The sequence below is a fragment of the Numenius arquata genome, chromosome 8 (assembly GCF_964106895.1).
Source record: "Numenius arquata chromosome 8, bNumArq3.hap1.1, whole genome shotgun sequence".
Lineage (NCBI taxonomy): Eukaryota > Metazoa > Chordata > Aves > Charadriiformes > Scolopacidae > Numenius > Numenius arquata.
In genome coordinates this window covers 13790258-13813217 of record NC_133583.1, presented here as the reverse complement: position 1 = coordinate 13813217, position 22960 = coordinate 13790258, and the positions used below count along the sequence as shown (strand labels likewise).

The 22960-nt window shown below is 47.0% G+C and overlaps 1 protein-coding gene across 3 annotated transcripts in view; it reads left to right on the top strand.

The window, feature by feature from the left end:
* FLNB (filamin B) overlaps positions 1-15040 on the top strand; it is a 74311-nt gene extending 59271 nt beyond the window's left edge. For all 3 annotated transcript variants that reach the window (XM_074152309.1, XM_074152308.1, XM_074152307.1), the window contains 14 exons: positions 1035-1163; positions 1643-1816; positions 1970-2128; positions 2511-2714; positions 3317-3469; positions 3809-3931; positions 4494-4760; positions 5210-5347; positions 5438-5553; positions 7389-7521; positions 8574-8750; positions 11157-11375; positions 12319-12522; positions 13234-15040. In XM_074152309.1, the coding sequence (XP_074008410.1) occupies positions 1035-1163; positions 1643-1816; positions 1970-2128; positions 2511-2714; positions 3317-3469; positions 3809-3931; positions 4494-4760; positions 5210-5347; positions 5438-5553; positions 7389-7521; positions 8574-8750; positions 11157-11375; positions 12319-12522; positions 13234-13421 (2384 nt within the window). In that variant the 3' untranslated portion in view covers positions 13422-15040. The remainder of the gene's footprint in view (positions 1-1034; positions 1164-1642; positions 1817-1969; positions 2129-2510; positions 2715-3316; positions 3470-3808; positions 3932-4493; positions 4761-5209; positions 5348-5437; positions 5554-7388; positions 7522-8573; positions 8751-11156; positions 11376-12318; positions 12523-13233) is intronic.
* Positions 15041-22960: the final 7920 nt, after the last annotated feature.

The following is a 22960-nucleotide window of genomic DNA, read 5'->3' as shown; positions in this document are numbered from 1 at the left end:
CTCCCAGCCAAAGTTCTGCCTCGCCTGGAGGCTGGGGCTGCCCCGCGGTTCTCCGGGCATTTTGGCTGTGTGGGGCTGGGGCGAAAAGGGACAGAGACTTAGAAGGATGTGTAGACGTGAGACAGAATACCTCCAGCCCTGCCTGAGCTGGGCTGCTGGCTCCGTTGGCATACGGACACACAGGATAACTTTGGCTGAAGCAGGGAGCTCGATAATGTGATGCATGATGCTACTGCAGTATCTTCAGCACTTTGTATGGATGGAAATAGCACCTCCATAAGTGCCAAACTGTCGGATGTATTGGTTCAGTGAGACCATTACCCTGCACCTGGACAGGATCATATGCCATAATGTTTCCTTCTTGAAGGCTATCATGAATCAAACTTGCTACTGTCTCGTCTGCAAAATCTAACTTTGGATGTAAGAGCTATCTGTGCCTTTCTTTGAAGCCGTTATTGGCTGTTGGTGACTGTACTTTTTGTTCTTGTGCACCAGTTTAGCTAATCTGAGGCTGGCAAATATGTTTTTGGATACCCTTCAAATTTGCTAGTTCAGGTTCATTGAGTCAGACAATGTGCTGTGCTAGTTCCTAATTCTGAGCTACCAATATTCAGGATCTGTGCCTGAAATGAAAGCCTGCTTCTGAGTCATGTTCTGATTTAATGTGCTAAAAATAAACTTGTAATGAATAAGACACATTACAACATCATTGAAGCTTATCTCTGGTAATTTGAGTAACAGTTACTTTGTCATTACTGACTGTGGAACAAATTGTGGAGAAGTATCTTTTGAAGATGAAAGGGGAGACTTACTCAGGTTTTTTTAAGTGCATTACAGTCACATACAGGTTCTTCAAATATCAAGCGATGAGAATGGCATTGAAGAACGTGGGTATCAGTAAGCATAAGAATAAGATGATCCTGTTGGGTCACAGCAGCTTGATGTCTGTTTTGTTCTTGTAGTCCAGGCCACACGTCCTTAAAAGTGCTTCTTCTGTTGTTTTTTTTTGTTTGTTTTTTTTTTTTCTCCTTTAGAGAGCCCTCTGCAGTTCTATGTGAATTACCCAAACAGTGGCAGCGTGTCTGCCTATGGGCCTGGCCTCATTTATGGGGTTGCAAATAAACCAGCAACTTTCACCATTGTCACGGAAGATGCAGGAGAGGGTAAGTGTTCTTTAAACCCATCCTGCCCTAGGCTAGGAACCTCCTGGGAGTGTAACACGCATCAGTGTTACTTTGCATTCAACTGTTCAACTGCAAATCTCTGGTGTGACACAAATGACTTGTGCAAATATCAGGTGAAACGGATTTCATCAAGATGTAACTTACAGTAAAAACTGTCTTATTACTTCTTCCTGAGAGCAGTAGAGGTACCCTGTGGTACAGAGTGCAAATGATTCCTTTAATTAGAAATGAACTGAAAGATGATGACTGGGTGTGGAATCACTGTTAGGTAAATCTAACAGCCTGAACAGAGCCGTGGTCTTAGTGGATTGGCCTGAGCTCATTTTGCTGCTGTCCTTTGAAAACGCGCATCTAAGCTCCATTTTCAGTAACAAGTACTGGATCTTTGTCTTTGGACCAAGTCTCTGGACTTGGTGTGCATGAAGATTTACAGAAGTGCTCTTCTCCCTGTTTCCTAGGTGGGCTGGACTTGGCTATTGAGGGACCTTCAAAAGCGGAGATCAGCTGCATTGATAACAAAGATGGGACATGCACAGTCACGTACCTGCCTACTCTACCTGGGAACTACAGTATCCTGGTCAAGTACAACGACAAACACATCCCAGGCAGTCCATTCACGGCCAGGATCACAGGTATAAAGTTTAGGATTCTGGAAGCACTTCATAATGAAAATTAACCTCTGATAATATCGGGGACCTGATTTGTGGCAGGAACATGAATTCCTCCAGCTTGTTCTGCACTTAGCCTTGTAACATCTTCTGACTCCTTTCTCTTTATATATTCAGATGATAACAGAAGACGGTCCCAGGTTAAGCTTGGTTCTGCTGCTGACTTTTTGTTGGACATCAATGAGACCGATCTCAGTCTCCTGACAGCCAGCATTAAAGCCCCATCGGGTCGTGATGAGCCTTGTCTTCTGAAGAGGTTACCCAATAACCACATTGGTAAGCTCTGACAGTCTTGACCTGAGAGAGTAGTACTGTAGCCTCTACTCCAGTTTGCTGTAAAATGACTGACTTCTCTGCTCCTTCCCAGAGGAGTGTTGTCAAACCAAGTGGTTGATATTGTTTGGTGCAGTTGGCCAAAGACAGAAGAGTGTGAAGAATGACCTCTTGTGTTAGCTTGCATGTGACGTGCCAGGTTGTGATTGAAGTGCTTTTTGTCAGCATATGTGAATGGCTTTGTGGCCCATTTGAGAGCAACACTTCAATGTGTGTAAAGAGAGAGCTCTTCCAGTATTTCATTTCTTTGTGTGATTAAGGCATTTAAATCAACTATAACATGCATAAAAAGTGAATAAATTTGTCACATTTCCCTGCTTTGTAGGCATCTCATTCATTCCACGGGAAGTAGGAGAACACCTGGTTAGCATCAAGAAAAACGGGAGCCATGTACCAAACAGCCCTGTCACAATCATGGTGGTCCAGTCTGAGATAGGAGATGCCAGACGAGCAAGAGTTTTTGGACGTGGCTTGGTAGAAGGACGAACCTTTGAAATGTGTGACTTCATTGTAGACACAAGAGACGCAGGTTAGTTCCATCTCAAGGAGACTGTGAGATGCTGCGAGATGTGTATCTCCTCTAAATGAGAGCATTGTCTCCCTCAGCGTGCAACCACCAGGTCACAAGCTGCAAAGCAGCAGAAGCAAATAGCGTATTAAGCATGCACAGTCATTATTGTCAGTTATTAACTACAGACAGTGCTATTAACTTCTAAAATGCTTTGCATTGTCTTGGCTAACGTCTTCCGTTACAGCCAATAGGGACTTGCTGAGGCACTGATGCGATTTTCTTTCATTTGATGGTGCTGGTTTTAGTATCGTTGTACAGCAAAAAGGAAACAAGGAAGATATTTCCCTGTTGGTTTAAAGTGGAGCCTTGGCCACAGTCTTTGAAGCTAACTTTTCAACATTAAGGAAATAAAAGGGATATGGTCAGAGCACTTTAGGAGCTGAACGCATGCTGTGCCTTGAATATCTGACTGATTAGGACTACCAAACTGTCATTAAGGCATCATGCAACTCTCATGTGCCCATTATGATACAAACCTACTAACTAGCTACTGCTATGGGTTTGGACTATTTTATGTCAAATTTATATGGAAATCTGAGGCTAACTTAGCTGTATTGCAGGTTATGGTGGGATCTCACTGGCAGTTGAAGGACCCAGCAAGGTAGATATCCAAACTGAAGACCTAGAAGATGGAACTTGCAAAGTGTCCTATTTTCCAACTGTACCTGGTGTATACATTGTGTCCACTAAATTTGCAGATGAACATATTCCAGGTAAGCAGGAGTGTTGGGCAGCTTTTTGGTTAGTACAACAAAGGTCTTACCTAGCTGGCCAGCACACTGGAACGGCAGGTGTGCTGTGTGATCTGGCTCAGCACTTAAGTCCCAAAGATTCAAGGAGGTCTTACCTTCACAAGCAGCAAGCATCCTTCACAAGCAGCCAGCATCCAAAACTGTTCTGGTTGCATGGCTGTATTTCACTTGGACCTGCCTGTCCTTAGCTGGCTCTAAAACTTCCCTTGTGATCCATACAAGTCAGAGGAAGCTTCTGCTCCTCCCCTTGATGCAGTATATGATGAGCAGAGGAGGAATGACTTGCTGTGGTACTTACAGGCAGCCCCTTTACTGTGAAGATAAGTGGTGAAGGAAGAGTAAAGGAGAGCATCACACGAACAAGACGGGCTCCCTCCGTTGCAACAGTAGGAAGCATATGTGATCTGAACCTCAAAATTCCAGGTAAGCAACATCCTTATCCCCATAACCATAACTTGCACTTGTATAGCGTGGGTGTGTCTGGAGCAGTGGAAATAGGAACTTCAATGTTAAGACATGCTCCTATTAAGACAGTTTGGGGAAGAAACACTGGTAGTGTGGTCTCTTTGCATGGTTAAAAACAAGCATAACCATGATCAACGTACAGAGAAATAAACACCAGAGAGGCCTTACCCTATTCTGTGTACGGCAGGCTGGAGAATGGGCTGCAGAGCTCACGCTGTCTCCAGGGTTTTAAGATCATCATGTTGGCTGTTAAGTGTTTGTGCTGTCTGGCAAATGTGAATCACATAGGCCAGTCTTAGCTGGCTGCACTTACCCAGCCTCTTCATCTGCCTCCGTAGCAGCCGGTAAGCTGTAACTGGCCGGGCAGCATGCATCTAGCTGAGTGTACAAACGGCACCTACCTGCCTCTTCGGTCATTTGTACTGTGTAATCACTTGAGCTCAGGTCCTGCGTCTAAAAATAACATACCAAACCCCTTTGTCACTTTCTAATCTGCATGTTTTTATTCTCTTCTTGTTAGAAATTGATTGTGGGGATTTGACAGCCCAGGTAACTAGTCCCTCTGGAAGAAACTTTGATGCTGAAATCGTAGAAGCTGACAAAAACACCTATTGCGTCCGCTTTGTACCACAAGAAATGGGGGTCCACACTGTGGATGTCAAATACAGAGGGCAGCCAGTGCCGGGCAGCCCCTTCCAGTTCACTGTGGGGCCACTGGGCGAGGGAGGAGCCCATAAAGTGAGAGCTGGAGGCCCAGGGCTGGAGCGTGGAGAGACGGGTGTCCCAGGTGAGTCCTCCTCTCACTATGCTCCAGCGCCTGCCGTGTCCTGGTCTGCAGTGCAGTGCTTTGGTTTCTGTTGGCTTCTCCTCTGAGAGCTTGAGCAGAGCTTGGTGTAACACTGTAGGGTCGCGCCAAGCCAGGGGTGGTCAGTGGAGAAACATGGAGAAGTAACATTGCTGCATCACGTGGATGGAGAAGTCTAGAAATCCACATTTTGGAAACTGACTGCTCTCATAGGATGAGCTTGAGGTTGTAAGGTGTGTTGTACAGGGCTAATTCAAGGCTAATAGGAACCTGTTGCAGAAACTGCTAAATGTTATCACCTAGGATGGTGGGATGAGGTACTGTTCCTCATACACATCAGTATGGGATGCTGCACGGTCTGTTAGGAAGAAACTGCAACCAAGCAGCAGCAGCAAACTTACTCTTGTGTGTGCTCTCCTGTGCTTCAACAGCTGAGTTCAGTATATGGACACGGGAAGCTGGAGCTGGAGGACTGTCTATTGCTGTAGAAGGCCCAAGTAAAGCAGAAATCGCCTTTGAGGACCATAAAGTTGGATCCTGTGGTGTATCGTACATAGTTCAAGAGCCAGGTATGTACCAAGACCAAATCATACTGAAGTAATGCTGAATGCTACTTTCACAGAAACTAAGGACACTCACTGCTTTTTTTCTCCCTGCAGGCAACTATGAGGTGTCCATAAAGTTCAATGATGAGCACATTCCTGAAAGCCCCTACCTGGTTCCCGTCATCGCCCCCTCTGATGATGCTCGCAGGCTCACTGTCACTAGCCTTCAGGTGAGACATAAGGAAACATCTCCACAACTTGCCACACAGACTGATTTCGTCCTTGTTCTCCAAGATCAAAATGGTTATCCTTTCTTCTTAGTAGTAGCCTTGCCTTGGTTGGTGCTTGTTTTCAAGCTCAGCTTGCAGGTAGAGAGGTTTGGTCCCTTGGTAACTTGGGCTGGTAGAGCTAGCCAGAATTTGAAGGTAGAAGGCTCAGCTGAGTGTATTACAGGTTGTAACACTTGGGAATTAAGAATAAGAGGCTCTAGAAATAACATTAGAGGAGCAAAAACTTGCTTTCTACCCCATTAGCTAGGGGAAGGCTGAGGAGAACTGAAACGTGGATGTGAACCACCAGTGATCATGCTGGCACTGAGTTACTCAGTGCACATGTGGAGTGATGAAGAGCTGGGTTTCCACAGGCGAGGCAGCGTGGGGCTGTGTGGCTGGGAGGGTGCTGCAGCCGTGCTGGAGCGTTGGCGTGGGCAGATGGAGGGGGCCCCGCCGTGAAGTCGGAGCGCAGATTTGCTCTGGCTGATGTCACGAAACCACACAGTCGCAGCTCAGATGATTCATGAACAGTAGCGAATCTCAGAGTGAATCACAGCTTTGTAGTTGGTCTGGGCTCATCTGTTAACCTCACCATATCATTTTTGTGTGTGTGGTTACATGCATTGAAATATAAGTAACATTAAAGGCCAGACTTAAATCTCCAAAGCCAGAAACTTGGACATGAGACTGAGAATTTGTGTCTAAATATACTGTACCTCAGTCCTCGTTGAGTTGTGATAAGCAATTAGTACTTCAGTTGAGGCTTTTTTTTGGATATGTCCCAGCTGCATTCCCTGGGAGTTTGCCTGGGCTGCAGGACTCCTTCACCTTGGCTGTGTAAATGAATCATGACAGCCTGATCTGATACTATCTCTTCTAACCAGGAGTTACAAGGGCGTTAATTAGTCACTGTGGTATTGATGTTTCTCTTGTGTTTCATTTAAAGACTCTTTGACAGGAATACTCGCTTCAATTAAGTCCTGGAGAGGCAGATAAAGCTGAGTATTTGGTAAAGGAGCACAGTGTGCAGCATCAGCCTCCCCTAAACCCGCATCAGGGACTTGCTTTATACTTTGTACCTCAGTTCTACTCAGTTGCATTTATTTCCCTCTTCAGGAGTTAGTTGAAAACAAAACCAGGTAAAGTGTGTTCAGCGTAAGATGTTACTGCTGGATGCTGCGTGGGCGGCTCCGGCTGGGAAGCAGTGCAGCAGGGATGCTGAGCTGCCTCGCCTTCCATCGACGGCCTGACAGCACGGCAACATCTGGTTTCGTGTCTTAAATTACTTTCTCATGTTAAGATGTCTTGTGGTGGCGTTCTAAATGCAGCCTCTTGTGGCAAATATAAACATGCATATTACTCTTTCAGACAACTGGATTATCAGAGGCTTTTCCCCTGAATGAATCTGGAATGAATGAATGGGCTGAAAATGGAACTAAAGCTTAAACATCCTTTAAATCAAGTGCCTGAATACTGGGGCCTGACCTCAGTGATAACGGGTGACTAGTCTCGTAAACTTGCCTCTGCCTGATTCGGGAGAGTCGTCTGGCTTCCAAAAATGGTCTGTTGCCAAGGGAAAAATGAGCCTAGACAACATGGGCGACTCCTAAATCAGCCACCCCCTAGGAGGGAGAGAGCTTCTGATTTGAGAGTTAATGCAAGTCACAACTTTACATCCTTGGTTGAAATCTAAAAAAAGAAAACTGTGCTGAAGTGGTTGTTTCCTGGCCTCAAATCTTGTGCTGTCTGAAACGAGAAGTTTAAAGTTGATAATCTGACTGTTGCATTCTCAGGAGTCTGGATTAAAAGTTAATCAGCCAGCATCCTTTGCTATAAGGCTGAACGGGGCAAAGGGCAAGATTGATGCTAAAGTCCACAGCCCCTCCGGAGCTGTAGAAGAGTGCCACGTGTCTGAGCTGGAGCCAGGTGAGCATGGCTTTACATTGGTCAAAACAAACTGGGTGATCTTCAAAACAGGCTCACTGCCCCATCGCGAGGGGTTTTAGTCCCGTTGGCTTGCGAACGGTGTACCCAGGGGACAAGGACCTTGCGTGGAGAATGACTGCTTGGTGTCAAGGGTGGTTCGGTCAGGGTTATGTCCATGATTTCCTAGATAGCTCATGAAATGACTGAGCCCTAACCTTGTGTAAGATACAGATATTTAAGTCTTGGCTTTGCTAGTGAAGGTACAGTGATATTAGTCATAAATGAAATATGACGTGGTTGTTGAATTGAGCCAGGGAAGAAGTTTATTTTTCAAAGCTATGCTTCCATCTTTGACTAATAGTTTATTTTTAACTCGCACTCACTCCTTCATACTAAATGTCAAGGAAGCTGAAAATAAGCAAACACTACAGAAAGCTCAACACCTGTTTCAGCAATGAGCTTTTATTTTTCACTTGAAGTCTGAATGAGATATGGCCTGTACTATGGACAGGCAGCAGCTGTCCGGCTGGGGCATATCAGTCCCTCCTCTGGGTTAACACGCAATCAAAAATATTAAATATCAGCAAATTGCCAAATGACTTTATTAAATAAAGGTGCGGTGTCTGTGGTGTGAGAGCTGCAGGCTCAGCTCGCTGGTGAGAGTTGGTCTCGCCAGCTGCTTTGCTTCTCTGTGCCGCTCCCTCGACTGCTGACAGGTTGGGCTGTGATTAAGCTGTCATGTTTAGTGCACGTGTGAGGCAAATAACCCTAAAACTCACCCTGCAGACGAGATGACAGCTGAGATCAGGTCCTAGCAGACAAGGTGAAAATGCAACCCGTGACACCTCCTGCGATAAATACAGTGTTTTCCTGCTTAAATATGAGCTTAAGAAGCTTGTGTAGCTGAGTTTGCTTCAGCTGGGACCGAAATGTGTTGTAGCGTTAGAGAAGCCTTGCTTGGGTTTCTTACCAGCCCTGCACCGGGTTTAATTGCTGTTTTATTGCTTTATTATTATCACAGATATATCAGAAAAACCACTTCTCTCTTGCAGATAAGTATGCCGTTCGGTTCATCCCCCATGAAAATGGCGTCCACTCAATTGACGTGAAGTTCAACGGGAGCCATGTGGTGGGCAGCCCTTTCAAAGTGCGTGTTGGTGAGCCCGGGCAGGCGGGCAACCCCGCGCTCGTCACGGCGTACGGCTCTGGCCTGGAGAGCGGTACCACCGGTAACACTTCTTTTACATCTCTGATACAGACCTGTTTCCACTTTGGCTTTCTGAGAGAGACAGAAGCTGTTCCAAGGCACATTTTTACCTGACTTTCCCTGCTAAGGCAGCTGAACTAACCCACATTCTCTGGGCGTAAGCTAATTTTGCTTTCTCGCATGCTCCCCAAGTCTTATAACCATCCATCAGTGAGTCTGCAGGCTATACTGAGCCTTAACAAACTTAAAACCTCTGTAAACCAGCAACTGCAGCACGAGTTCACTCGAACTGGTTAGCAGCTGGGAACGACTCTGCCGGTTAGCTTAGTTCCACGTCGGTGGTCCCTCGGGGCACTGGAGGTGCTCTGGCTCCCTTCCATGTGTGAACACGATGTCTGCAAAGGCTGGAGGCTTTTGTGAACGCAGATATTGAATTGGCTGTCTAGCTGAAGGAGTCTTGTTTAACCTGCATACCTCTGTTTATTAAATGGGTATGAGGGTGTACCCAGTTACCTTTACTCCAGTGCTTGCACCTCTAAGAAACTTCAAGTTAAATGTAATACGATGTGTAAACTCTAGGGAGTATGGTGGATTGTTCCGTTTGTGCAATACGTGCTTCAGATGCAGCGTGAGCGCTGACTCTTCTTGGGAATCTGACACCTGGTTATCTGCTGTGGCTGCCCCATGTTCCATCTGATAGTTCTTAACTCAAGAATGTAGGGTTTAGGCTTTTTTTTTTTTTTTCATTTATATGATTTATGGCCTTAGTAAGAAAGTATGAAAACATTCCAGGATATGCACTTCATTTTATTTAATTGTGTGCTTTCTTGGGCCACACACAGAGGTGAATATCAGAGTAAAACCGATTTATATTTTTTCGTTTTGATATGTAAGGTGATAGCTAGTTCCTCTTATTCTTTTGACTGCTGTCTTTGGTGGATTCAATTTCATCCCTTTTTTTTCTCCCTGGAAAAAAAAATAATACTGCAGTTAGTCAAAGCTTCTGCTGTTCTGGAGAAACCAAGCAGTTGGTTTTGGAAACATGCAGATATACTACGTAAAATAAAGACATCATAGCCTGTGCAGCTTTAATAGGTGGAAACAAAAGCATTCATTAATACTAGCCACTGATGCATCGGGGTCAGGGGAATTTTTCTCCATCTATAAAGGTGCTTGGGGTTGTTTTTAATCTAAATAGACTGTTTAACTTCAGCGAAGTTACTCTGTGCCCCCTTGTTGAATCCTGGCTGCTGCCAAAAGCCGAGTGCCCTGGGAGCTGCTGAGCAGCGTTTCCGAACAATGCTGTAGTGTGGAGGGTTCAATAGCCGGTGGCTGAGCACCTGAAACGGCCCCCCGGGAGGGGAGCGCGTCTGCAGCCTCCAACAATGCGAGCCTTCATCGGGGGCACGGGGAAACAGCAGCGACTTCGGAGCGAGAAGCCTTCAGTGAGAAGCTGGGAAGGTTGCTGGCTCTGGAAATTAATTTTCCTCTGGTTGAGTGGTGCACGTTGCGAGCTGAGGGCCTGTCCTCCCAGGCAGGCGGTGCCAGTGAGATTTACTGCTAAAAGGCTGGAGGATGGTACAGTCCTCTGTGGGAGCCGGGTTCTTCCAGCATCGCAACACAGCAGCCTCTGGTGTGGAGAAGCTAGAAACTTCTCCCTAGTTTGTCACCAGGCTTGCATGCTTCAGTCGCAGCTGTAGTAAACTTTCCCATAACCGTCCTGGTTTTGATTGAGCTCGAGCACTTTATTCCTCTTCAGCAGAGTCTGATACAGCGGCCCAAAGATCATAAATATTTGAAGCCAGAGTTTGACAGTAAATTATTTGGGGGCTGAAAGCCTTGCTTAATTTTTTCTTGTGTTGCTGGCATTGTGTCATTGGCTTAGTATTAGCAGCAATAATTCAGCTGTGTTAACCAGATGCTGTAATTAAACAAGCTTTTGTTTCCACAAACTGCTTGGAGTGCGGTTGCCGAGCAGTTCAAACACCCGTCTCCTCCAGGAGATCTCCTACCCCTCATCTCTGTTCCTTTCTTGTGGGCTCCTCGCTGCTGATTTTCAGTGGGATGGCTCTCAGCTTTCCCGAGCAGGCGGCTGTGTCAGCGCGGGCTCTGGCCCCCAGTAGAAAGGCTCTTCTTGTGAGAGTTTTCTCTCCAAGCCAGTCTTTTGATGCCCAAATCCTTCCGTTTCGGTCCTAAAGGGCTCTCATGACCCCTTTTCCTGCAGTCACGCGGAGGGAGCTGGGGTGCAGAGCCCCCAGCTGGGGCTGGCCCGTGCGAGGATGCTGGGGGGAGGCACGCTGTCCCTCCCTGCCCGCAGCCTCCTGCAGCCTCGTCTGGCACCAAATTACCCACTCCTAGTTAATAACAGGCTGCTTTTGTAACATGGGGTGTGAGAAAGAGTTTGTCTTACTGTGCTACGTCTTTCTAGGATTGCAGTCGGAGTTTTTCATTAACACGACCAAGGCTGGTCCAGGTACCCTCTCTGTTACAATTGAAGGGCCATCAAAGGTGAAAATGGACTGCCAGGAAACTCCAGAAGGTTACAAAGTCATGTACACACCTATGGCTCCAGGAAACTATTTAATTGGAGTTAAATATGGTGGACCTAACCACATAGTGGGCAGCCCCTTCAAGGCAAAGGTTACAGGTAAAAAGCTAACCAGTATTTACTCTGTGCCTGAAGTAGTTTGTGTCATTCAACAAATATATCCCTCCGAGACAGGGCAGAATTCAGGTCTAGAGGCCCAAAACCATGCGAAGCTAAATGTTTCTGCTCATCACCTCCAAAGCCTAGATGAGGGATCTCAGGAGAGGCCACAGGAGCATTAGTCATGGAGCTTGCCAGCTTGACTCAGTGGGGGGCTGTAAAACAGCTTCCTGGGGGAATATTAAATCCTGACCTAATGCTAGGGTGTTGCATTGGCAGTAGGGAAATATGATTTATTTACCCCTTTTCCCCCCCAAAGCCTGAAATGTCACCTGTAGCATAAGTGATGCCCCTCTTGGTCTCATTTTGGTGCAGGTGTCACCTAAGCAAAGGTCAGTAGTGTCTGGGAGGCTTTTAGATGATGTGAGGAAGGCTGGTTTAGGAAGCTTTTTCTCTCTTCAGTGCTGTGGTTTAGCGCAGACTGGAGTTCATCTCCACTGCTGCCGCTGGGCTAGTGAACCCTCTCCTGGTGCCCGTGGTGTGGTGATGTTCTTGGGAGCGGCGGCAGGGACTACCCCCCGGGCTGGGACATGCTCTGCTTTCAAAATGGGTTATTGCAAAATTGCACCTGCTTTTCTGCCAACTTGAGTAATTTTTGGCATTTGGTGATTGGAGCACAATTAACTCTTCTTAAGCGGCCAGCTTTGCTTAATGAATCCTGAAGTTCCTGTGGTCCTTTAACCACTCCAGGGCTCTGGGATGGGGTTGTTGCCAGCGTTGCTGGAAGATGTCGGCTTGAAAACCCAAGTAGGAAATTGCTCCTCTCCAAAAATGCATTTTGGATGCAGAATGCATGCTAGTCATTAGGAGGGTTTCGAAACCTCCTTTTAAATGCATTTCAGATGGGGTGAATCAGAACGTCAGAAGTTTTTTCTGTTTCCAGGACAGCGACTGGTCAGCCCAGGCAGCGCCAACGAAACTTCTTCCATCCTGGTAGAGTCGGTGACAAGGTCATCGACTGAAACTTGCTATAGCGCCATTCCCAAATCCGCCTCGGATGCTAGCAAAGTGGTTTCCCGAGGAGCAGGACTCTCAAAGGCTTTTGTGGGTCAGAAGAGCTCCTTCTCCGTGGACTGCAGCAAAGCAGGTATGGGTACAGGGACGAGCTGGATGTCAGGGTGGTTTAGCTGGACATTTTTTGCCCTGAACCAGCTTGCAAAGTTAAAATTCAGAGCTTGAGGTGATGATCTGGTTCTAGAGGAAAAACTCTAAATGCTACGCTGTGCTCAACAAATCAATGCTAATATACAGGCTGTAAAGATGCCAGTTCCTCTCCAAATGGCTTCATCTGAGCAAGGCGCACCTGAAAGAAACCACAGGGTTATGGCATGAGAACAAAGGGGTTCCTGAACTTAAGCAACCCCTGTGGTGCGTTATAGTGTGTAGTGCAAGGTGTTCCCGTAAGCCTTGAGCGCTGATTGGCATCACCTGGGAGCTTTGCAGCGGGTGGATTACAGGCCAGCTGTCTTCACTGGTCTCTGCTATTAACTTCTAATGAAGTACTCAAAAGGCAGTGCCTGCTCGCTTTCATGAGCAGTGTTAATGTCTCCTGTGCTCTGGTTAGATCGTGGTCTGTCAGGTCTGGTGAACTGCACAAATAAACCCTTGCCTCTATGAGGCTGAGGGCTTTTTTTAAATAAAATTCCTTCTTATACCAAATTGGCTTAGCCATACCTCAGACTGCCACTCTGTGGATGAAAATAAAAAAATCCTTGTGTTATGGAGCTAATGTATTATGGTACAGCCATGCTTGTTTATTTAAGCTTAGGAATGCTAACCATCTGTTATTTTGCTGTAGGTTCAAATATGTTGTTAGTTGGCGTCCACGGACCTACAATACCCTGCGAGGAGGTATCCATCAAGCATTTGGGCAGCCATCAGTACAATGTCACATACGTCGTCAAGGAAAGGGGTGACTATATACTGGCAGTGAAATGGGGTGACGAGCACATCCCCGGGAGTCCCTTCCACGTCACCGTTCCTTAAACTCGTCCAGCATCAGAGTCAATCGTTGCGTTTGCAGTTCAGATGTAGAGTTGTTCGGGGTGCAGTCCTGTTGCAAAGTGCAGTATCTAGATACACACGGCTCACATTTCAATACAGTCAGAAGTAAACTCTGTAACTTTATTTTTTACAAGCATTTCACTTCTATCCTACTTACCAACCTAATGTTAATCTATTTAATGTCCTCCTCAAATTGTACCTTTGCAGTACTGTCCGGGTCACTGTTAATGTTTGGAGAATCATGTGGATAACTAGACACTAATTTCCCTTGCGGATGTTAAAGACTTTAGGTGTTAATTGAAAACTGGAATTTGTCTTTGTAATTGGGTATCTTAACTACTGATTTTATTTGACTGGAGACTTTACGTTTTAGTTATGGAATATGACTTGGGCTGTCCCCAGTTCAAATTCTTTTCTGTAAAGAAATGAGGTAAAACTGGTACTATAATAGGTGCCTTTGTATACTTGATCAATTTTAATGCTTAACATTATAAAAAGCTACTAAAGGTGGCTTTACCACTCAAATTTAAAATGTTTCTGAAAATGCTTTGCTAATGGTTTACATTTAGGAAAAGTTCATCTTTTATAGCACACCAAAAGCAGACTGAAAATGACTTCCTGGAAGCTTTCAGCCTTTCTATGTTAACGCTTTGTAAATCTAGAGAGGTAGCTTTTTGGCCATGATGCTAGCAACGCGGTTTTTAATTAGCTTAGGATTCTGGTGAGGTTTCTGTAACTTTACAGGTAACTCCCCCCACTGTTGTTGATTTATTTTAAGAACACAGCCTGATTTGGCTGAGTTAAATAAAGCCCCTAAACTTGCCGAGCCAGGCGCAGCTCTCGCCTGCAGGACCCAGAATTGCTGGAGTTTGTAGCACAGCGGTGCAATGGGAAGGTGACCAGCGGCTTCCCTGGAGGCTGTGGCCAGGCGAGTAGCTGAGATGGCGTGAAGAGGCCAGCCTGGGGATGGGACCCACATCTGTGGTCGGGTATGGGGCAGGAGAAAGGGCGGGTGTGCGAATTAACCAATAATAGCAATACCAATCAACAAACCTGTCTTCAGTGCAAATTGCTTTATTATATCTCAGTCCAAGGACATGCCTGAAGCACAGTCCTCTCTCCTGAAATCCCCTTCGTGCTGCAAAAGGCATTCCTGCTGAGGGTCAGGGAGTGAGAACTTCCATTATAACCTGTCTGTTTGTCCTGGATTACTCCGTGCTACTTCCCAAGAGCGTACCTGAATTGCTGTCGGCTGCTGGGGCTTTAGTAAACTCTCCAAATGAGCTTTAACTCTGCGATTAGGACAAGGTAGGATTTGTTGAAAACCTGTTGAAATGTCACTGTCTGTCCCTAGGGAGAAGTTCACGCTTACGGTTCTGTAGTTACGTGTGGATGCACTACTCTCCAGCACAGTCATTGGGGAAATAAAGGAAGGTTGGGGTTTTTTTACTGTGCTTTTTTTTGTGCCTTAATGTGAAATGCTCATTACATTGTAAACTAGGAAGTAAAAACAAAATAAACTGGAATAAAATGCAGGATTGTAAAATTGTATCTTATAACTTATTAAATAGAAATTTTTGCTTCATTAAAATGTGCATGTTAAAAACAACATTGGATTCTTTTCATATGTAGTCAGTAAAGCTCAAACTAAAACTACAGTGTGCAGTAGCTTCAGGCAAGACCGAATAACCCCTGGCCCACGAGCTGTGCAGGTAGCCCTGAAAAACTTGGCCATAACCTCAGTGCCATTCATTTTTTTCACTTTTTTCTTTTTTTTTCCCCTAAAACAAAATGTCTGGCAAAAGTTTAAGCTGTGGCATAAAGGTACTGGGCAGCAGCATGCGGAGTGTGAATGGGGCATGATCTGGTTGTGCCGTAGACCCCGGGTACTGGGGCAGCGGAGCTGGAGAGCAGTGTGTCCCCTGAGGTGACAGCACAGTGATGGGTCTGATCCCGGGTGATGCCAGTGGCACCCACTGGCTCCTCCAAGTCCCTGGGGCTGTGTTTGCAGAAGGTGGTTCCCACTGCACCTGGGGCCGGCTGGCTCCAGCGCATGGCCATGGAAACCAGCAGATGTTTTCCCAAACACGGCTCCCGCTGGAAGCCCTGCTGAAACCTGAGACACAGCGGCTGCCAAGGACTTTCCTGCCCCAGGTTTATCAGATTATTTCCTTTTTATAGTTAACTGTGTTTCATTAGCTTTGTGCTACGTCAGCCTGAACCTCCTATTTAATGTTTTTAAACAAAACAAACCGAAAAAACCTGGATACAGCTGTTGGGTTGAGGAAACCTTGAGAGCCTCGAGCCTGTGAAACTCCTATTTCCCTGTAACCCTGCTCTTGTCTGGACTCGCCTTGCCTGTTACTGCTTGGCATCTTGATCTAATTGCACTAGTTGAAATTAATGGGAGTTGGTGAAGGTGATGGACCCTGTTTGTTACCTTGTCTGAGGTTACCTCCAGCAAAAGCTGAGCTCTGCTTCAAGCGAGCAATTCTGCCTTGCCTGGGCACTGACAGCTGTGGGGTGCCACAAAAATTAACTTGCGAAGGACAGCAAGCACCTGGTGGTGCTGATGAGAAGAGCTCTGGGTGCAACTTGGCTGTGTTGATTTTGGTAACAACATTCAGCCAACTCCACCAGCTCTAGCAGCTGAGGACTGACTTTGTGTTGGGGGGGAACTGTGCGCTGTTTTTGGTCTTTGGTACCTTGATGAAAGTTTCCATTTGCAGGGCCCACCTTAGCAGGCAGCCCCATGGTGGTGTACCACGTTACTGGTGTCTCAGTGCCTCTTGCTGGGTAGACTTGCACTTTCTTCATTATTTACAGAGGACTGGTATGGGGTTTTTTGCCTCTAGCTGTGGAATTGGTTTTTTTTCTGCCAATTTGGTTGAACTTAGGTTCTTTTTCTTTGTTTATAATCTTTCTCTTTGGTGGTGGTTTGCAGTAGGATTTGGCCTGTGGGTGCAACTGGGAACTCATCCAACCCTCCTCATGGCTGAAACTGTCCTGCAAGCACTCGACTAGATCTGGCAGTGCCCTTGGTAGCTAGCTGGACCCTTGCCTGCTCGTGGCCAGTGACCCAGGGGAGCCCATAATTCAGGGCACTGCCACATAGGAAAGCCTGCTGGGACCTGCTGCCTACCTACTGCACCCCAGAAGATTCAGCAGATGTTTTGGTGGGTGGTGGAAGGTAAGTCCCTGCAGCTCACCAGTTACCCAAGGATGGTAACTCTCAAGAGCAGCCCATCCCTCTGTCTGGTATTGGTGGGTTTTGATGCCAGAAGCATTTGTTCATTTTAGTGGGCAAGGAGAAGGAGTGTTTGGAGACGTCCAGGAGCTGGAGCTCCTCACAACCTGCCCACTCAGCCTGTCCTTTGCTCCACACTGCACAAGCCCGTCCTGTAGCAGTCTCTGTCCCTGTGCTGTGCTTGTTCCTGCTGTACTCTGGGGTCTTGCCTGTATTTGTTACCTGCTGGCCACCTTTGGTTTGGGGAGCTGTTGGAGTCCCCTCTTCAGATCCTTCTGGGTGTCCCTGGCCTTGCCTCCATCTGTTTGTGATGGCCATCTCTGGAACCAGCATGGCAGATATCTTGCATACTTAGGCATTGCTCAAAACTGAGAATTGTATTCCGTTTTGTGCAGCTCTGTTACAGAAATGCAATCAGGAGAGCATCCTCCACTTCTGCTCAAAGCCTTGGAGGCTGCTCCTGGGAGGAGTCGAGGTGGCTGATGGCCCCTCCAAACCCATGTAGTTCATGCAGCACACTGCTGGCAGCAGGGCCCTTGCTTTCTGCACCACTCACAAATGTGAATGGATGCCTTTTGTTGTATTGTGCCTGATACAAAAGATGCAGGAGGTCTCGTGTTAGCTGGGGGAGGCAGCTTGTTACAGGCTCAGCTCTGTCAGGCACTCTGACCATGGTAAAGGTCCTGGTTTGCTGTGGGTGTCCTTCAGGCTGGGCACAAAGCTGCCTTCTGCAGGGCTCCAGTGCCCGGCTGCACATCATTTCTGGGGAAAAACCCCGGGCACGGGCACTTCCAGCTGCTGCCCGGTCCCAGGCTGCCCCACACACCATAAACTTTGCCAGCTCTATCATTTGCCCCAGCGTGACCCTGGCAGCATGGGGATCCGCTTTCCCAAGTAGCTTCAGCCTTTTTGAAGTAAAACATTAAAGTGCAGCTCCTTCCAAAAGGTGTAAGGTGCTGTTTCTGCTCGGCTGCCTGCCTCGGGCAAGGGGGACGTGATCCATCCAGGGCCTGCCAAGGGCTGGTCATCTCCTTCAGCACTTGCGTGCCGGTGAAATAGCCCTCAGGCCATTTGTCACCCTAGTATATTAATCTTCTTGAAATATAATCAACCTTGGATGGTATGGTTTGGGGTGTAGCACCAAGTGCCTTGCTTTATCCATGAGCGAAATCGTGTCCCCCGTGATGGCTGTGCTGGGCTGAGCTGGTGGCAGCTGGGGCATTTGGTGACCAGCACGGCTCAGCATGGGGCTGGCGGTGCCTCTTTGCCCTTTCCAGTGTCAGTGTAAGTGATTACCTTTAACAAATTAAATATATTTAAATTATTTTAATAATTTTAATTATTACATCTTTAAATTATTTCAAATTAATCCTTGAAGTATTTTAAATATGTGTGTGTGTAAATATATATAAATATAAAAAGATAATCCAGTATACTTATTTTTTCTGGCGATGTTACTGCAGCAGGAAGTCTCTGGTCCATTGGGACTGCACAGAGTACTTTGTGTGTCCAAAATGGGTCCCCCTTCACCCACCCAGAAGCCCTGAGCTGCTCTGATGTTTATGGGGTGTATTAGCAATGCAGGCGGTGGGGCTGTTGCTTAGCAGGACTCTGGTTTTGGTCAGATTATGCAAACCCTCTAATTAGTTTTCCCTCTAATTGTCTGTGGAAAGTGAGATTGTGAATTTTCCAATCCAGAACCTGCTTTTTTTCTCTACTCAGTTCTAACTTCCAAATGTATTTGTTTCAAACGGATTTTTTTTTTTTTTATACCCCACATTAAAATGTACTTGCAGTACAGACAATGCACCTTTCTTACTTAGAAAAAGGGAAATAAATTATGTATTAATCACTTTTAAAAGCCTGTCCAAAGTGGCTACATATAAACAGACATCACTTGACAGAAACTGGGATGGAGTTGCATGAAACTGTTAGTTCAGGGAATGGCATGATGCTTTTTTACTCAGTGTTTTCTATTTGTTTGAAGAAAAGTTCTTTCCAAGACATTTGTTATCGTGACAGCTGGCTGCCCCACTCTCTCCCACGGGACAAACAAAACCGGTTGCCCAGTTTGGCCTCTGCCAGGTCAGGGACAGCTCTGGACCCACTGGCATGCAGGGGACGGGGTCTCGCAAAGCAGCCACCAGCATCCCTAGGTGTTTTTTCTGTGCCAGCCGGCTTGGAGGATCTTATCTTTATTATCTTTCTTCTTTTTTTTTTTTTTCTTATTTTGTACATCTCCTCTCTGCATCCAGGGTTGCAGAAAGGAGTGGCTGAAGTTTTGCCACCGGCAGCGGCGGTGCAGGACGAGCCGTCGGAGCAGCCAGCGCTGCCGGAGCTGGGCCAGGAGGAAACCTGCCTGGTACCCACGCCTTTAAACATCACACTCCCCAACTCCTGTAAGCAAATATTTATTTTAAAAAGTGATTTTTCCCCGTGTTACTGTAACTTAGAGATATTCCCCGTCCTGCCATGAGGTGACACATCGTCACAGCTCTATCTGAGCTGAAGAGGAAGCAGCAGGATGGGCTACAGCAATTTTTTTTTTTTCTCTGCAGCCTGCAGTAATCGTTAATATTCAGCAGGTCCCTCTCACAGAAGGTTATCAAAACAGCCCTGCTGCCAGCTCTCTCTCTTGTGCGGGGCTGTTTCCCCAGGGCCTCCCGGGAAAATGCTTTTAAATGGCTTTTCAGAATTTCTCAGACTTTCAGAGTTAATTTTCATAGTTGTGAATTTATATTGCATGCTTAGAAAAACATTGTCACTAAATCAGGCTGGATTTATAGCTCGTGTCGCTATTAATTTGACCAGGATTTAAAGCGCATTCTTTATATAACATGAATGAAAGTCTAATGTATGTGATTTTTTTTTTTTTTTTTTAAATAATTGATAGGCAAAATATGATTTAGCAGGACCCAGAGGTATGTTTGACAGCTCTTTCCTGTGATTGACTGCCTTTCTGCAGGACCTTGGTACTACAAATATTTACATCCATGCTTAGCTGGAAGCCTGTTGACTCCTTTGAGCCCTGTGGAGGAGCTGGGAGGGTATTTCTTTCTGACAGTGATATCCTGTGAGAGTATGTTTTCTTTTTTGGGGGGGAGGGATAATTCAGCATCTGGCTTCACTGAAAATGGTTGGGGTCAGGCCCCCCTCCCAGCTGAGACGCACAGAAAGCGGTCATGTCTCAAGTGCCGACATTTGCAGAGCTTTTCAGGGAAGGTTTCTGGTTCCTTTGCCAATATGGAGATTAATTCCTATAAATCACAGAAACATAGAATGGTTTGGGTTGCAAGGGACCTTAAAGATCATCAAGTTCCAACTCCCCTGCTGTGGGCAGGGACACTTCCCACTAGACCAGATTGCTCAAAGCTCCATCCAGCCTGGTCAAATCTGTCTCCGGAATAAGAGAAAGTACCCTGCAAACACCGACAGCTGAGGCACTATATTTAAAACAACACTTAAAGTATTTAACCTTGTTTTTTGCACCACCTAGAAGACCAGGCTGCATAGAGAGGGCGTTCATAGTTTCATACTGGGTGAGAGTGTAGAGGTGGTGTCGCTTAACCCGTGGGATGGCAGAGAGGAACAATGGGCTAAATCTGGCCCGGGGGGCTGCAGAAAGAGACCCCCACCCAGATCGCAGTTTCCCCCAGTGCCAGAGGTCGGGGCTCCTGGCACAGATGGGCATGGCAGAGAGGGGACGGTGCCACTTGTGCTGGAGCAGCCTTGCCTCAATCCCAAAACCAGGTTCAAACCATACAAAGGGCAGAAGTGGAGTCACTGAAAGACATCCCGAGGGGCCGGGGCGGGCTGGAAGGGCCGTGATCCCTGCTGGAGTAGTTCGGTGCAGGTACGGAAAGGGACGCCAGGGAGTCCCCTGGGTGAATGTGCCCCGTGACCTGCCAGCAAGGTCCTGGGAGCTGCTGCCGGCCAGCAGGGTGGCCTCGTAAAGGTCATCACAGCATGTTTCCTAGTTAAATAACTGTGGGCAATGAATGAACAGGCCTGGAGCCAAAAAACGTGCTACCTTTTTGTTGCAAAACTCATTTACAGACACAGAGAGACCAGGGACACTTTGGGGTCAGCAGTGGGCCGGCTCTCGACAGTGAGAAGCCCTGTAGAGAGGCACGTATGGGGACGCGGATCTATGAGCTCCCAGCGAAGGATGAAATTGTGTTTCCGCAGCCAGGTTTGCTGTCTGTGTTGTGGCGTTTGGGTCTAAATACCGCGGGATTTATACCCAGCCCTGATGCTGGGATTTATAGCGCTGCCACCAGAGGGTGCCATAATAATATTTAATGCACGATGGCTCCGCACCGCGGGGTGGCCAGCCGCCCTTGCAGAAGGGAGAAAGTGAATTATCCTGGGCAAGGGGCTGACAGAGGTTGTGGAAATATTTTTAATGACCCATAGGTGGGGAAAAAAAAAAAAAAGAAGTGAATTTTCACATTGTTTTCCTTTTTGAGTAAAAGCAGGGAAAAGATGACTGCTGTCTTCACCTTCTGCTCTCTGTCTCCTTGGCTTGCTCGGCAGAGAAAAGCCCCACCAGGTGCCATGTGAGCAATGCCAAGGGAACTCCTGCTCCGCTCTTGGTCCTTTTCTGTGGTGAATGCTCCATCAGTGTGTGGCAAAGTCCAGCCTGGGGCTCTGAGCTGCTCCTCACGATCCCTCCAGACACCAAGGGAGCCATGAAGCAGCCAGGCTTGGACCAACTGCTGGTTTCGGCAGTCCCACACCAACAGGCTCTTTGATTTTTCTGCCTTTGATATTTCTATCAATGTTACTGGCCCCACTGTGCGATAACACAACACAGTCTTTCTCGGGGCTGCAGCTTAATTGCTTGCTGCACATCTGTATGTGGCCATACATCTGTACACGTGTACAGCTGTATGTCCAGACACAGGATGCATATGGGTCCCAGCCCAAAGCCCATCAGTGGTGGCTTTGGTACCTGCTTCTGTTCACCCATGCAGCAGGGAAGCAGCGGGAGCTTTGGAGGGCGTTCAGGCTTGAACTGCTCATGTCTGTGTGTATTTGTGCACAGTTAAACTTTCAGGAAAGCAAAGCAGATGTGGATGTAAACCCAAATAAGAGAGGCTGGGCTGCACACGGGTATTGTCATACTGAGGGCTTCAGACCTGGGGACACCTGCCCTGATGCAGAGAGGGGATGGTCCCTGGTCCTGCTGACTCCTCTCCCATGCAGTTCGTTAAACAGCACATCCCAGCATGTTCGTCTGATTTATTGTGGTTCATATATCATTTGTTAACATTCCCCTAGTGCCATATGTTCAGTCGCAGTGCATGCTGTGTTGGTCTGTGTTTGGGAATATGGAGACCCCAAACGAACAAGCCACATGTGTCCCTGTGGCGTTTTGTACCAGCTCTCCTGTGTTCTTATTGCTGCCACTACCTAAAAGGAGTCAAAAGGAGGTACACAGAGCCTTTCCCAGGGCCAAAGCATCTCTTGCCCTGTGGCACACAGAGAGGTGTCGGGGCCATCGGGGGTTAGTGAGGAGTGGTGCTAAGGCCAGGAAGAGGACACAAGCCCTGTTCAGGTGAGTCCAAGGTGCAGATGGACAAACCTAGCCAGTGGAGATGATGGAGGTTATGGAGAAACAGCAGTCCTGCCTTGGGCTGCTGCTGGGGGTCCCTGGGGGTTTCCCTGCCAAGGCACTCACTCCTCCAGGGCAGCAAAAACCATACTCGTGTGGGTTTCTGCATGGCGAGGGGCAGCCCTGGCTCCATCCCCAATGCAGGGCAGCAGGTACCTTCCATGGGGCTGGGGGTGTCTGTGTGTCAGTGGAGATGTCATGCATTGGACAGGGGCTTTGCAAGGACCCAAACCTGAGGGGTTGGGAGGTCTTAGCACTTTTTGTTTGACTGAACCTTATCCGCTCTGTGTTCTTGCCTGGCCAGGGCTGCTGTGGAGGAAACAGAGTTTTCAGCTTCTGAAGAGCCTCTTTGTTTCTTTCCCAGCCATGATCTGAGACCTGGCTTGCATGAGACAAAATCTCTCCAGGCCATTTCGGATTCCCAGTATAAAACTTCTGTTTGATCATAAATAAAGCTCAAGAAGCCTCATTCATATAGAGAGAAGCTTTGTTCTAGCTGCAGAATACATCGAGGCTCCTGCAGGCTGGAGCAACTTAAAAACACCTTCGCAGTTGGGACAGACAGGGTAATGATCCCCTGGTGGGGAAAAATCTAGAGGTGACATGAAGTGTTAAATGTTTTTAGGATGTAATTATAATATTATCTAATGTCTGTAT